Raw genomic sequence first — 16,831 nt, forward strand, 5'->3', positions numbered from 1 at the left:
TTGCGACAGGACAGATATCCCCATTACAATTGGATGGCTTTATGGATCATGTCGTGTTCCTCAATTGCTTTGAAAGAAAATGAGGTAGTAGTGGCCATGGATGGTGGAGGGATGGGGAGAGTATAGTTCATCAGGGTATGTTGGGACATTTGGATTTTTGTTTGGAGTGTGTTCAGTTTGTTAAGCATGGTTCCTTGGATTCCGTCGCACCAGGTCTTGTCCTTGGTGAGATTTTGGGTTGTGGGGGGTTGGGGTCTCTAGGTCCCTAAAGATAGAAAAGATCTCTTTGGTGTTAGATTTGGCTTCAGAGATCCTGGTTTGAAATGAGTTGGCTTTGGCACGGATGATTGCTTTCGTTTTTGTACTCTTTAGAGTGGTTTTGGAAATTTAGCTTGGCAGCATCCAAGCATCCAAGTGGGTGGCTTGCCATAAGGATAGGGCAGCACGTTTCTTTGATCAGAGTTCAAAGAGGTCAGTGGTGAACCATGTGTTGGTGTGGCTGGAGGGTTTAGGTTTACGGGACTTGAGTGGGACAATGGAGTCTACATTTGATTTGATAGCATTGTCATATGACTGTGCAAGAATCTCTGGGTCAGCAGACAAAGGGGGCCTGAAGGCTTGTACTAGCAAGTAGGGTAGTATCCTTTCCTTTGTGAGCTGGCGAGAGCTTCTGGAGAGTGCTTGAGGCAAAGGTGTCACGGGGTGGTGACTCATCTTTGCAGTAGAGATGTTGAATTGAATGACATAGTGGTCAGACCATGGAGTGGGTGCGTTGCCAGTGATAGTGAGAGGACAATTGTGTTGGGCTATCCAGTCCAAAGTACGACCTTGCATGTAGGTGGGGCCAGTGATGGAGTTGCTGAACCCTAAGGTCGCGAGTGCAGTGTTAAGTGACTTGGCTGCGGAATCTTTGGCGTCGTTAAGTCCCAGATTGAGGTCTCCTAGTATGATAGCTTTGGTAGATTTGTTCATATTGTCTGAGAGGAGGTGAGTGATGGCTGTCTGAAAGTCACCTAAGGGTCCTGGAGGGCGGTAGTCAAGATGCAGGGAGATGGTACAGTGGTGGGAGATGTTGAGTTTAACAAGGAGGTAGTCACTGTTGTTGTTGATGACTTTGTCGGTCTTCCTGAGGGTGAGGGAGAGGGAGTCTTTAGCTATGAGAGCTACGTCCCCTCCGTTGTTGGGGCGGTCCTGTCTGGTAATGGAGTAGCCTGAAGGTAGGACCTGAGATAGTTCAGGTCCTGAGGCTTTGTGTATGTTTCAGTTACCATGAGGAGGTCTGGGTTGTGTGTAGTGATGATGTCATGAATATCCAAAGCATGGGTGTTAATGGAACGGGCATTGATAAGAGCGCAGCCCAGGTGGGGGTTCTGAGCAAGGCTGGTAGGGGTCACTGTGGGAGGAGCCATGGGGGGGGTGGATATAGGGCTGTTTTTGGCAGTTGCATAAAACAAGAGAGACATAGTGATAACATGTAAATTAGTGGCATTAGTCATGGCAACAACCGTAACCTCATCATTGCTCACTTTAACCATGGCATTTACATGGGGTGGTAACACAGTAGTATCATCATTACTGGCATTATTCAAATTATTCATGGCAATCACATAAGGGGGCAGAACAGTAGCATCATAATTCCTGGCATTAACCACAGCCTTTACATGGGGTGGTAACACAGTAGTATCAATATTACCTCTGTGTCCCTCTTTCCCATCACTCAGCTGACTTATGGACAGAACTCTTTTCCTAAATAGTTTTAAAGCCCTCTCCCATCCAAGCCCGGGGTATAAGTTACCTGACATGTTCCATAATCCACCTGTTTGCTTTCTGTCCTTCTGGAGAGGCCAGTTGGGCTGGTCTCTTGTTTTCTCAAAGTAGGACTTTGTTAGTCTATGAATGCTGTTTTGTTGTTTCCACCTCAGTCCCCACTGGTCTTGGACTTCAAGCCTGGTGAGTATGGGGCACCACTGGGAGATTTCGGCTGCACTGAGCCCCAGTGGTTCCAATGATGGTGGATGGGGTTTCTCTAGTTAGGGACAGTTTGTCCTGGAGAGGCTGGCTGTGGTGGTATTTTGTTTTCCCCAAGTTTTGACCTGACTGCTGGATGTGCTGTTTCTAAGAATGCTGTTTGTTATCCTCCCTCAGTCCCAACTGGAATTGAACCTCAGGAGGGGAAGGCGGCCCCAGGCCTAGTAAGTATGACCCACCCCTGGTGTATTGGCAGGGCTCAGTGCTAGGGGAGCCCAGTCTTGTGGGTGGGTGTGGGTGGCTCTCACAGGGCCTGTAAAGTGCAATGAACTGGTATCTGCGCAAAAGAAGCCAACAGTGCTGGGATCACCGAGGCCTATGGTTTGGCTGTTTCTCAAGCAAGAAGTGCTACATTATGAGGCATGGATTGCACATGCCCCTCCAAGGATTATGGAGGTTATATTGAGTAGGGGAGATCAGGGCTGTGGTCATTGTGTTATTATATATGGCTCATTTATAATGACAATATTCTGTATATGGGGACTAGTCATTTCCTAATCTTAAGCTTGCAACCAGCAGGGCCAATTGCGGGCTCTGCTGGGCTTTCCAGTCTCTTGGTGTGGGAACATGTGTGGGTGCTGTCCCTGGTTTCAACAATGTCAGCTTGAGCAATGACCATGACATAGGGGGTGGGCAAAATTCTGGCACAGGGGACGGGCTGCCATTGCTGTTGGAAAACCTTATCTCCTGCCCCCCATTTCGGTTGGGGCTTTCGCTACTGCCTAAAAGGAAATGGTTTAGCAGGCAGACAGACTTGAAGTCATCCCTCTGTCCCACCCTCTCTCCCCTATTATTGATCTTGTGTTTCTTGAAGCCAGTCCCAGATTGATCTGGATAACATGAGGAAGCTGGTGTAACTTCTCTTCGGTGCAGCATGCATTAGGAGTGGAGTTCCTAACAACAGAGAGAGATTGTAGTTCTGTGCTGGCAGGATGGCCTTTCCTGGTGAATGAAAATTCTCACTGGTTACTATATTATTCTATCAACACCAGCAGCTGAAATGTATCAGTTAATCAAGCACCCTTCCAGGCAGCGCAACAGATCAGATTGTATTACGGAGGCCTGTTTTTGTTTTATCTTTTCCTTGCAGAAATGTGCTTGACTTCAAAATGCATTATGTCATCATAGGCTATATATGTTTGAAAAGAAAAAAGTTAATGGGATAGCAGCAGATGTGTTGAATGCAGATCTAACTATAATTTTGGGTGCTGTTCAGTAGAACCTGTATAGCTCAAATTTTAGAGCATTGGACTATGAGCCCTGCAAATGGGTGTTCGGTTCCAACACAGGGCGGAATCTTTAAATTGTTCATCCTACTCCTAGGATAAGTTTTTAGGCTCAGTGTTTCATCCCCGCCTGTAATGTGATCAATTAAGGAATGTCATTGTTACAAGGGTGAAAAAACTTTGTTGAAGTGACGTTAAAGTGTCAATTTAATGCAACATAACCCCTAAAATGTGCTGAAGCTGTGCCACCTTAACTACGATGCCCCCATTATTTGGCCCCAAAGCACACTAATGTCATCACTGATGATATCACTTGTGACATCACTGGTCACGCATGCAAGAAAGAGATGCAACAATTAAAAAGTGTTTTTCTGCATATAAGGGTGCATTCAGATTGGCTGGAGTTTGCACTTAAAAATACTGTAATCTTTACACATCAGAATTACTCTGCATTGATTGAGTATTCACCATGATGAGATAATCTAGTACCTTTATCACTCTGCTCCAAAAACAGTCCCCTATGCAAAGAAGACATTTGAGTGCTCCAATTATGACTTTATATCTGTCCACAAAGAATACAACATACATAACAAAGGACACTTTCTGAAGTAATATCATCAGTGATGTAATTTACAGCGCATTGGGGGCATCATAGTTAAGGTGGTGCAGCTTCAGCAGTTGCCGAATGTCAGGGGTTTTGTTGTATTATATCGGCACCTTAACAACACTTCAACAAACAAATTTTCACTGAATTTCGGGTGTTTTGTTATGCTATACCTCCTATATCAATTGTTATCAAAATGTATTCTTGAGCTACACAACATTGTGTCTATCAAGTATTTCTTCTTTTTTTGTGTGTACTAGATTATGGTTTAGTAATAGTGTACTGTGACAATAAAGAATGAGATGGGGTTATTGGGAGACTGCCGTGAGGAACATTAAAGTGTAGTTGGGGACTGTGATGAAGAAGAGTGAGGTGGGAGGTTAGGAACTGTGGCCAGGAAGATTAAGGTCAGGTAGTTGGGAAATGAGATGGGGAATAGCGAGGCGTGGGTAGTGGCGGACTGTGACCAGGAAGACTTGGTAGGTACACACATATACCTCACCCATTATAATCACAGAACTCCAAGGACCAACTATAAATATGAACTTTCTTTCAAAAATAATAATCAGTTCGAGATCTACAAAAATACTGAGACGCGGAAGAGGGATGTGTTCATTTAAGATCTAGATTAATTACCAAAATCTATGTCTTTTGAGTATTGAGATTGAGAATTAACAAACAAGGAAATATATGAAGACACCATGTGAATCGAGAACCATATAAAATAATGTTTCCGAAGTGTACCTTGTTTCTATCGACACCCAAAATGAATTGAGAACTTATAATGGTACAAATTATTTAGATGATGCTGAGACAAGGAAGAGTACACTGAGCAACAATGCAGTTCGAGAACCACGTATACCCTCAATAACATTAAAACTGCATCTTAATCTTACAAAAACTTTATTTGATGTGAAGGTAGAATGTAAACACTACAAACCATTTGATAATTGTAGTCTGTTTTCGAAAAAGTTCAATAAAAACAGAGAAAAAAAACACAATATTTTGCTTACCTTCACAAATGAAACCGCAATGTGAGCAGTAATACAATTCGTAGAATAAAGTATTTGTCACACCTGATCTAGTGAACAAAGTAGCACTGAACATATTAAAAAATCCTTAATATAAAAAGAATAAAAATAGACTTGTTTCTTTTCGAATCATGATTCACAGGTACAGAAAATCTGCTAACGAATTGGAATAAGGATATGTGCATGGTATGAAATTCTAGCGCTGGTTGACACAGTGAACACTTTCTACCAAATTGGCTCAATTGGCACCTATTTCCTACCCAAATCCTTTCCCTTAGTGTTTTCCCTTGTTGTACTTTGCTTTCTGCCTGTCTGTCTGATTTCATTTTTTTATTCCCTTTTTAAGGGTTTTTGATCATTTTTCCTCTATTTTTTTATTTTTATTTCTGCTTATTTTCTGGAGATGACAACACAACGTCCTGAGGCACCCTCCAGCAATGGCAAGAACAACCTTGTCATTGTTCCTGAAGACCCAGAAGACGCTAAGTGGGTAGAGTAGCCAGCTCCACTCAGGAAGTACCGCTGCATGAGCTTCACACCTTCCCTTTGCTGGCATTACTTCAATGTGCCTGAAGACACTCCACTGTCTGACGTCAAGAAAGGACAGTGCACATTTTGTGGTGAGTTGCGAAGGAGAGGAATCTCCACAGAATCTGTACAAGCTTGGGCACCACAGCGTTCATCAACAACCTGATTCAGTACCACTTCCGGCAATGCACCTTGGTTACAATGCCCTGCAACCCACTTCCAGTCTTGCAATGCCACAGGCTGCAAAGGAAGCAGAACCACCATCATCAGTTGTGTCATCCTCTGGGCCTATCAGATTGCTCCATCTGGTACCAATGATAGGAGTGTCGCCTCTGCCGCCCCAGAATTGGACCCTCCATGCCAACACGGGTCTCCAGTAAGTGGCATTTTCACCTGCAGGAAGTACTATATGCCAATAGCACTGAATGCAACAACTTCCGAGGCAATTGAGGATGTCTGGGTGGAGCATAGGCAAAATTGCCAGTAGTTTTTATTTTGTTTTTGAGGTTTTTTACTCAATTGTTCAGGTCTGTTTTTACCTGACTCTTAATTTAAAAAAACAGCAAACAAATATAAAACCTGTCCAAAAAAAAGAATGTCTACTTTCCATATATCTTTCCTACAACTACTGCCTCCCCCTCTCATACCCTCCTTGACCCCACAACAGTTATTTTCAGAACCACCACTAAAGTTCAAAAAAAGATCTAAACTGAGGTGAGGTGGGTTTAATATTAAGTGTCATGGCAACAGGCTAACCCTAATGGTAACTGCCCGCCACCCAGGTTAGAAGCCCAAATGAAAGAAGAGTCCCTTAATGCAGGCAGCGGTACTGTTACTTGCTGTCTCAGCCCGGTGCTGCAGTTTATATCCTCATTAAAACACGTTTCCTACACAGGTGCTAAGGGTCTTTCATCTAAAAAATAAAAAAGACACTTAGCTTGCACTTCGGCACCATGCCCTAGTTACTGAAATCCATTTTCTCCGTTGATGGCCATGACATCACCAACAGAGAAATGGACTTCGGCAAGTACGGCAGAGTGTGACACGACAAGGTCATTAATTTTATTGAACACCCTCAGCACCAAGCAAGCGCTAAGGGTGCTTTATTGGAAATAAAAACATATTTACCTTGCAACACACTTTGGCAAAATGCCCTAGTTCCTCAAATAAATGTTCTCTGTTTATGACAGTGACATCATCAACAGGGAAATGGACTTCAGAAAGTACAGCATGTGTCAGCTCCACACTGCAAGGTCATATACATATATATATATTAAATAAACTCCCTTAGCAAAATGCAGGTGCTAAGGGTGTTCAACTGGAAAAAATAAACTTACCTTGCAGCGCACTTTGGTGCCATGCCCATGTTTCTGAAATCCATTTTCTCTGTTGATGACCGTGACATCATCAACAGGGAAACAAACTTCTAAAGGTATGGCACTGCACAATTCCACAACACAAGATCATATTTGCTTCCCACAGTACTGCCCCCTCATCTCCCTCCCAGGTGGTAAAACCATCCTGGATCACCCTTGTTCTGTTGGTATAGGCAGGAGGATTATGGGCTTTCTCAAATATCCAGGCAAGCATTCCAGAGAACTCGGTCTCTCCCTAGACATGAACGACCTTCCAATACTTTTTTTATCTAGGGGTACAATTTACAATCATGAGTGTGATTTTTATGCCTAGGAAAAGCTATATTGTAGCCATTATCAAATGAATACATTATTTAAATGAAACCTGCTACCAGATTTGCATTTATGGTTGTTCCCAAGGCATTGTATGGGGAAAGGTAGAAGATGGTAAATGCACTGTAAATGTACTCGTTATTGACCTCCTCTCAGCCAATCAGAATGTTTAGACTGCAGTGAATGACTTCTGGTGTTGACTGCATTCTGAGCATTCTGTCTTCCGAAGCAGACATGGAAACAACAACGTACGTTCAAGGCAAGATAATTTTTCAACTAGACAGTTCCTTTCTGGGATAACCTTTTTTATGTAACATGCTATTTAACTCACAAAAGATGAAACAAAGCAAATGGAAAATGCTCCACTTTCCAATAGAGAAACCGTTTACTTTTAAATTACACCTAATATATGTACATGTAAAAACAGGTCCAGTTCAACTAAGTTGCAATTTAAATCCTTAACATAATTAACTTTTTCTAATGCATTTATCACATGTATCTGCACACATACATGTCACCTCAAACATCTAGGCATAAATGATGCATTACGTGTGCAACGTGCATCCGTTGATGTGGAATTGGAGGCAAGATTCAAGGCAGCAAAATCAGTTATGAGAAGATGTAGGTGTAGGGGCGCTTATAGTGCCTACATATAACATGTGTAATTTAAGACATGCACAAGTGACATATCTGTTTCACAATCATTTGGCATCTCGCTTGGGGATCAAGTTCTTTGTTTAAACAATGTAAATTTAAAAACTGACCTACATACAAAAATTAAGAAATAAAAGGTATGTATTGAAAGTTACATTTTGAATATTGGTTTTGAAAACAACAACACTGTTGTAAATAGGCAGTCAAGTTAATCAGGTCTGAATTCTATAACTTATTTTCTATTTAACATTAGTCAAAAGAAGGTTTTAGTCACTGTTATGAAATTTGAAGTTTGGGTGGGTATCACTCTGAGGCAGCACACATTGCATATGGTTAAACTATGGGTGATAGTGTCTGCAGATCTTTAGGGGACAATAGTTAACTGGGGAGATAACTGGCCATGTGTTACAAAAGAACACTTTTGCTCCTGAAGGACAGACAAATGGGCCTTCCAAATTGACTTGCACAAAGCCTTTGAATGAGGGTCAGCGGTTAATACTGAACGTTTGTTTCTGCTTCTGTTGTTGATGTCTGCATGTTCCGGTAATTGAACTATTTCATAGGAATTAAACATAAACCTCTATGCCACACTTCATCAAGAGCGTATTCAAATACATACATAGTGCTTGATTCATTTAGTTAAAACTCATTTAAATAGTCATAAACACATATTGTGCAATACTCACGTATACCAAGTGTGCCAGTGTGTTTTATTATGAGCAAATTCAGTTCCATTGATCTTTTCATCATCAAACATCCACATGACTTGGATAGGTGTCTGGACGGTGCTCTCCTCACTGGATAGCTCACAGGATAGGGCAATGTTCGTTGACTGTTCAACGACTACTGTTATATCCGCTGATGCAGAGAATTCTATTGAAAATAATAACACAAATAAATATTATTTCAATAAGTTGTCAATATACATTATCCTATTTCTTCTTTTCAAACACAATGAAGTGCTACATCATTAAGTTATTTCAACTGTCAAGTATTATGTTATTGAATGTAATGCTTTACTTTGAATAACATCAGCTCAGAATATTATATTGCAAAGAAATCTCATGTAATTCATGTTAATACCAAGACCTAATGTTTTACTGAGAAATGAAATTAGTTAATGCAAAGGAGCTTCTGTATTTATGGAATCATGTCCATGAGAAATATAATAAATTAAGCAACCTGTATTTTAATATTGTATCGGGAAATGGTGTACAGAATGTTACATGCAATCACATGAGAGGTTTAGTATATTAATAAACAATACCATTTAGTGTTTACGTGTTATTATAAATACATGCACGGTAAAGCACACATTTCTGTTACCTGGGACAGAATATTTGATGTAGCTTTTATGTACTGGAAAACTAAACTGTGATGTTTGGTTCACCTAAACTCTGTGTTTATGCAGAGAACAGCTTTCTTGGTAACAGGTATGCACAGACCCCATTGCATTCACTGTTACCAAGGCATTAAAAAGGCTATCTTGTTGAGTTAAACTAAGTTGTACTGTGACTGAAAAATTAAGTAAGGCTTATAAAAAAGAAGGCTAATGAACACATCTGTGTTTACACAGGACAAAGGCCTCTGTTCAAAATATGAAAAAGTAAGCAAAATGAATACAAATCAGGGCTTTCATGGCCCTATTTTTTTAAGTTTAGCTGAAATGCCAACCTAGTAACAGATTAATGAATGGTGAGTCATTACTGCTAGCTTCAAATAGGTCAATTTTTACACAAAGCCTGGCCTTTGACCTGGCAAAGCAATAAGGCTTCACCTGATGCAGTATGTGTCTGTTTCATTAAAAGCCACACAAAAACAATGTAGTTAGAGCAAGTGGGAAATACATTTTTGGGCTATAGCTTTAGAAACCTTTGACAAAATAAAACATTAAAAATAGATCTGAATTCAGAGGAACAGGTAGAACAACAGGCATTTAAAGGAATCATTACAGTGTATGAATTAACATACATTTGCATATTTTAAAGCTATGCTATTTATGCAATCACAAAAATATAAAAGGTGTCTTCAAATTCAGAATATTCTTGTGAATCTGAATATATATGTCTTATTAATAGTACAGGTTCACACAGGGAATTATAAAGGAAACACACATTTCAGTCAAATGTGATCATAATTCCTGAATGGAGGCTTAATCACAACTAATACATCCTCTTATGACAGGTTAAAATGCATTTGGCTAATGGAAGCAAAGAGGATAATCCTAGTTGGTATACGTTTGTATAAGTAGGAGAACGGGACCTATCAAAGGTTCTGTCCTTTCCAAAAATGTTGTATCAAATGATGCTGCCTGGGTGGAGCTTGTTGGGCAATTAATCTTAAACACATAGCGAGAGACAAGGGTTTTTGGGAAGATGAAAAGGAAGATAGTCTGTTTGACAGGAAAATCATGGTTTGGGAATCCGCCTAGATGGAGCTGATGAAATATGTCCTTAAGAAGATCTTTTCCAAAACGGGGCTAGATGCAGAGGCCTGTCATAAGACATAAACAGATTACCTGAGAGGAATTGTGGAGCAGGTGGACAGACTAAAAGGAAGAGCCTATTTGGGAGTGATGCCGCAAGCCAATACTATTCTTACCTGTCCAGTGCATTTAGAAGACAAACAAAAGTGAGCACAATAATCCCAAAGCATTTAGATAAATGTCCCAAGAATTAATAAAATCCCAGTATGTAATTAATAAATGTATTTTGGGGGAACCCTGTATACAAGCTATGTCACAAAAGGAAGTCTGGGCCAGTAAATTACACAGTGTGAAGGTAGATGCAAAATACATTGTTTTAGAATCTATAATTGTGCAGGGCATATTTGTCACTGACAGTGATAAATTATTAATTCATTCCCAGGGCTTTCACAGGAGCAAACTGTATGAGTTTCCGATTTCGTGTACAACCTATCTGATGGATTTGCAGGGATTGGTAAACTTCTTGATCTGTGAAAATCATAATTTATATTTTTAAAAATCCTGAATGGAGTTTTCTACTCCAAGTGGTGGACTTAGAAAGGAGGTCATTTCTCACTTTTATTTCCAAGAAAATAATCTCAGTTTAAAAACAAAAACATCATTGTTCCAAATAACAGTGTGCAAAATAGCAGGATTCTGCTGAAGTGACCTGTGAATACCAACTGAAATCAATTTGTTGATTTCTCTCCCATTTTGATGTTTGTATTCTCATGCTTTTGTGACACACGTCAATGCATTTTTGTTCTCCTAAATCATATATTTCAAAAGGAAAAGCTAATTTATATTTCAAAAGCCTGTCCATGGCGCTGATGTAAAACGGATTGCTCAGATGACAATATACTTCCAATACCACTTGTCATTTGTAATTAATATTAATTAGAATTTAATGTGAGAGAGATTAGAAACATATAAGACATCAAAGCTCATACAATTTGCTAAGTGCACAATATATTTATTTTCCCATATTAATGAACGGTTTCTTCTGAGTTATACGAGTTAAAAAGAGAATGAAGTATTTCGTTTTGATTATCTATGTAGATTAGAAGACCCCATTTTTGTCTATAAAAGTCATTTATATATAGAGAGAAAGAGAGTGAGATAGAGACAGAGAGAGAGAAAGAGCAAGAGAAAGATATTTGTGTCATTATGTAAAATAAGTTATATTGTGCAAATTGGAAATTTAAACATAATTGAGACAAGAGCAGGCAGGTTATGTCTCCTTTTCTGTACACAAGCCGTTATTCTTTAATTTCTTGATATATTATTTTAAGTAGAACAGAATATTCAGACTAAAAACAGCATGTTTCTTATCTCAGATTTTGTGGTGGGTTTGTTGTGCTGGAGGGTATGAGATCAGGGATATTTTTCCATCCAAAAATCATTTGAAAATTAAATACATTCCATAGAAGTCATTAAAGTACCACACAATGAAATTAATCCGCATCACAAGAGTTGTCAGCTGGCTCAAATAAAATAGATGTAGGTCCTAATCATGAATCTGAGCATTTAAATGAATATTTGTCTTCTCCAGATATTTCTAATAGCCTCCCACTACATAAATCCGACAACTATTACAAATGAACACTGTCATTGTAAGATTGCACTTCATTGACAAAAGAGTGGGTGTAGCCCTCAACCCAATACCATAATTTAAATGTTTTCACTCCTTAGAAATAGTAACCGGTGTTATATTCACAATAGGAATCATACACAGTTGAATTATATTTAGGAAACCTTTATTTTTTGTTTGTGTCTATTCTTTTCTTTTCAAAATTTATGGTATTGCAAGTGTCAATAGCAGGGCTATCTTTCAAAAAATGTTTCATCAGTTGTTTGCTTGTGAAGCTTTCCTCCAGATACTTGCATCTGCAGTGCTTTTCTCTTTCTCTCGCTCTCTCTCTCGCGAGATCTTAATGGTTATCTGTGTCATGCTGAGGACCCTTCATTCCAGTTTCTAGGATGCAGCACAAAGTTTGCTCTTTCTTATAATGTTCTCTTATCACTGTTGCACAATTGTGAACCTTCACACTAGGATAGAGAATGCAGTGCCTCGTAGTATCTTTCTTAAATTATTATTTTCTTAATGTGAGCACCCTTATTTTATTTATTTTTTATTTTCATGGTGTTAATGTATGGCACCAAGTATGGACCAAATCAGTTTATAGTGCCCTGTAGCCAAAGGGAAAGGGAAAGGAAAACCAAACTTTCACAGGCTCTTTTATGAACCTTCCATCTTGGTTCTAAGGTGTAATATGACTTTGGTTACTTAAAGTGGCTGCGAGGATTAAGTTCAAAACCCTCTGCATTGTCGACAAGGTCTTCTCGAGCCTGGGGCCTCAATACCTTCAACTCTCTCCGCTGAAATATCTACCTTCTCGAGCTCTTCGCTCATCCGCCTCCAACTCCCTCAGAGTTAGTCGCTTCTCCAAGCAACGAGTTGGTGGTAGATCTCTTTCTTCAGCTGGGGCCTCCCTCTGGAACAGCTTCCCTGCCTCCCTGAAACTTGAAGAGAACCATCTCTGGTTCCGGAAGCACCTCAAAACCTTTGTCTTTGCTTCATGGCTGAAACGGATTCTGCACTGGTTACCTGGCCACCCTCTGATCTCAGGCCCAGGTACTCTCCCCCCGCCAGTCGAACCTCTGCACTGCCTTCCTGGCAACCTCTGCACTTGGAACTGTTTTCTGCATCCCTGACAGTCCCACCACCACCTGATGCCTGCACTTATCCTTGCACTTGCCACCAAACGGGCCGTTTTCTACTCATTGTTATTTATCCTTTTTCCCCATGTACTGCAGTCCCCCCCCACTACCCATGCTCTTGCACAATCTGAATGACACCTGGCCTAGTAGGATCGTTGTCTCTGTCTCCCCTCTGTTCCCCCTCCCTTGCCTTTTCGCACCTTGAAACACTTGTGAATAGACGCGTTATAAATGCTATATCATATCATATCACTCCAGGTTCCAAGATACATGTAGTTTGTCTCTCACAATGTTTCCTAGTTTTTCTTGCACGCACTCTTGGGACCCTTTGTTCCATGTTTTAGGATTCATCATATTGCACTGATGCAACATTTGCTTGCTACTGTTGCATGAGTCGGAATCTTCATGCCAGTCTCTAGGAAGCAGAGCAGTTGCTGTCTCTGGCTAACAACCTTCACTTTTTGTTGCGCTGTTGGGAAGCTTTGCTTTGGGTTCCAGCATGCAGTGCGATTTATTTCTCCCTCATGCAAAATTCGGAGTTTTACAGGTGGTTGCTTTTTACACTTTGATGCTTGACTGCCTTTCGAAGTCATGCTTCTGCTTCCTATGACACTCTATCCTTCTCACCATGGTTCCTACAACCATCTTAGACAGACACCCTCATGGGTAGTCGCCCACCAGTCGTCTCCTCATTCTCCGATGTCTTGGTAAGGCACAGCCATAATGGCTCCTTAGAGGTGTCAGCTACTGTTCTCTACCTATCAACTTTCAACAAGCCCAAAAAGGAGCAGCACGAAAATTATAGGTTTAGGATTTACTTCAATATGATTTTATACTTTGAATATAATATAAATGGGACTGAGAAACATTTTACCTAGTCTGCAAAACCTGCATTTCATATTTTCTAGACTTTTTACAAACATCTAAACATCTACTAAGCATACATTTGTATTGTTCTTCTTTACAGGGGTTTCAAAATCGGGTTATGGAAAAAAAATAACAAAGGCAGAAAATGATAACAACAAAATGCCAGTAGGGATTGCGAGGGGATATAAAATTCAAAATGTACCCCAATTAACAAGAAACTCTCCAAAAAGGCTAGGAAAAAAGCTAATCAAAGAAGTAAAAGGCAGATTAAAAATGTTGGAACTTTAACAAGCTGGCTGATAAAGGACAAAGCTGCAGAATCCAAACTTGATCTCGAAGAGGACTCTGAGATGGAGCAATCAGCAAGTGGTCTGGCTGACAGGTGCGAGATACCTGATGATAAATGTTCTAGACCTAACCAATCTATGTTTAGGTCAGCTCTAGGGATTGATATTTGTCCAATCCAAGTCAGGTACTGGGCTAAGACATGTTAAATTGCAACCTCAGATGGATAAGTGCCCAGATACCTACTGGTTAGGTGCGCTATATAAATAGCAAAATAAATAAATACATAAATTGTAAATCTTGCCCAATAAGGTGGATATTCCCTGAAAATGTAAGTAAAATAATGAATAGGTCTGACCTTCTAGAGCTATAACAACTTATCCCGCCTTCATGTGTTCTTGATTCAAGGGATTCCGGTTTTGTTGAACCTCTTGAGCTTGCTAATGCCAATATTTCCCATATACATTGTCACTCTGCAGAAACAGTAGCTATAATAAGATCGCATCAAGCAAACTTTCTTAAACTGGGGTACGATCTGGGTGCGACTCTTGAAGTGCCTGGTGCTCCTCTACATGGAGGGAAAATTTGAAAATAACTAAAAATACCAGAGGGAAAAACTGTAATGAGAGACATTACGGATGACGAAATAAATCATGATTGGAATTGGCTCTTGGGTGTTTTGTCTATAAAGGCTTCAGGGAGACCGTGAATTCGTAAAATTGCCTCTTGGAACCCCCGAGGCCACCGACATTTTCTTAGTAAAGTGGGTTCCCTCGAAACTGTGTTGGCAGACAACATCTTTTTACTACAAGAGACTTGGCGTATTCCTTACTTTTATGCTGATGGTTTTCATGATTTCCAAATCCTGCCAATGAAGGGAGAGGCTGGTCAACCTTTTGGAGGCTTGCTGATCGGTGCAGCAAATAACATTAAAGCAGCCAGTGTGCCTAAAAGTGAAGGAAATGTTTTGGCTGTTAAGATCAGGATTAACTGTCTGGAAAGGATAGGGAAACTTTTCGTTGTAAATGTGTATGACCCACCTGGGGGTAGATCTCTGTCTTCGGCTGGGGCCTTCCTCTGGAACAGCCTCCCTGCCACTCTAAAACTTGAGGAGAACCATCTCCGGTTCCGGAAGCACCTCAAGACCTTCCTCTTTGCTTCTGCCTTTGCCCCTCCTCTCCCCGGCTGATTCTACTCTCCCTCGGCACCATGCACCTGGCCACCCTCTTTCCTCCGGGCCCAGGTACCTGCTCCTCTTGCCACCCGCACGCACTTCCTCCGGGCCACCCCTTGCACTGGGGTCTGTATCTGTACCCATACAGCCCCCACCCCTTTTTTTTGTTCTTCCTACACTTATCAGACCTACCCAGCCTGCTGCCTTAAACCCCTGCCACTTGCTGGCTGCACTCCCTCTGTTGTCTTTTTATTTATGAATGTATTTATTATTGTTTATGTGTTTTTCCTCCTTGCTCCACACTCTCCTTTTTGTTCCCCCTTCCATGCACTTCTCCCTCTCTACCATGCACTTGCGCGTTCTCAATGTCACTGGGCCTAGTAAGATCGTTGTTTTTGTTTCTCCTCTGTTCCCCTTCCCTTGTCTTGTCGCGCTCTGAAACACTTGCGCATGAGCGCGATAGAAATAAAATATCAATATCAATATCACATAAGGGATTTTTGATAGTATATCTGTGTTATCTGCTGACTTGACAAATGGGGATAATGGTGATTTAGTATTATTGGGTGGGATTTAAATGCTTGCTGTGTTGATAAAGAGGAAATAACTGCAAATGAAAATGTCTACGGTAGGAGTGCTCTTATTCAGAATACCAAGAACAGACAAGGGAGGCTGTGGTCAGGCTTTATGCACGATTCAGAGTTGATTATGTTTAATGGACGTATCAAACGCGATTGCCCTTGCTAATTCACTTGGAGCAACGGATGCGGTAAGGCTACCACTGATTTTTTTGTTGGGAAGCCACGACCTGCTGCCTATTGTTGGTAATTTAGCAGTAAACAACTGTAAATATAGCAATCGTGCTATTTTAACAGTAAGCATTGACTTAGGGGAGCAAGAAAGAGCATTGAAAAAGTAAAAGATTATATGACCAAGTGGGGCAACGACTGGAATTTACAGTTGCAGGAAATGACTGCAAATGAAATTGAATAAATGCACAATAAATAAATGAATAAAAGAACTGACTACTGAAATAGCAGTGCATAAAAGAAAGAATGTATCATTAGAAGGGCAATTTGATGACACAGTTTTTGATAGAGCAATAAGAGATGCTAAATGCATTATGAGTAAAGAAATTGGGGAAGTTAAAATGAATGTCCATGTAAACTGTGAATCAACTGCTATGATTAAGAAAATTAAGAATAAATCTCGCAATTGGGTAAAGTGGTGGGGTAGCTCATGCAAAAATGCACGGTGGCAGAAGATGACGGTGCCATTAAAGAGCAGAGATCCGCATAACATGTGGCAAATGTTGGGTTTGACCAAGAAATCTAAAGAAAGGCAGGTCGTATGAACCCTATAAGTGAAGCAGATTGGTGTGAATATATTACTAAGAATTCTAATGACGATGTTCCTATTGCTCTGAGGCACGAGAAAAAAACATGTGGGATCCAAAGTTTATTATAAAGATAGCATCAAAATTGTCATAAAGAAGCTAAAGGGATCCAGGGCACCCGAGCCTAATGGTCTGGCTAATGTAGTTCTTAAAAGTGAACCGGTG

The 16,831-nt window shown here is 40.5% G+C and overlaps 1 protein-coding gene across 1 annotated transcript in view; it reads right to left on the bottom strand.

Moving 5' to 3' along the window:
- The window catches only part of EMB (embigin), a 247,742-nt gene that overhangs the window by 106,291 nt on the left and 124,620 nt on the right, over positions 1–16,831 (bottom strand). The window contains exon 5 of the mRNA XM_069627247.1: positions 8,446–8,632. Coding sequence (XP_069483348.1) covers positions 8,446–8,632 — 187 coding nt within the window. The remainder of the gene's footprint in view (positions 1–8,445; positions 8,633–16,831) is intronic.

This window comes from Ambystoma mexicanum, chromosome 6p (genome assembly GCF_040938575.1).
Source record: "Ambystoma mexicanum isolate Mex_15411 chromosome 6p, UKY_AmexF1_1, whole genome shotgun sequence".
Taxonomy (NCBI): Eukaryota; Metazoa; Chordata; class Amphibia; order Caudata; family Ambystomatidae; genus Ambystoma; species Ambystoma mexicanum.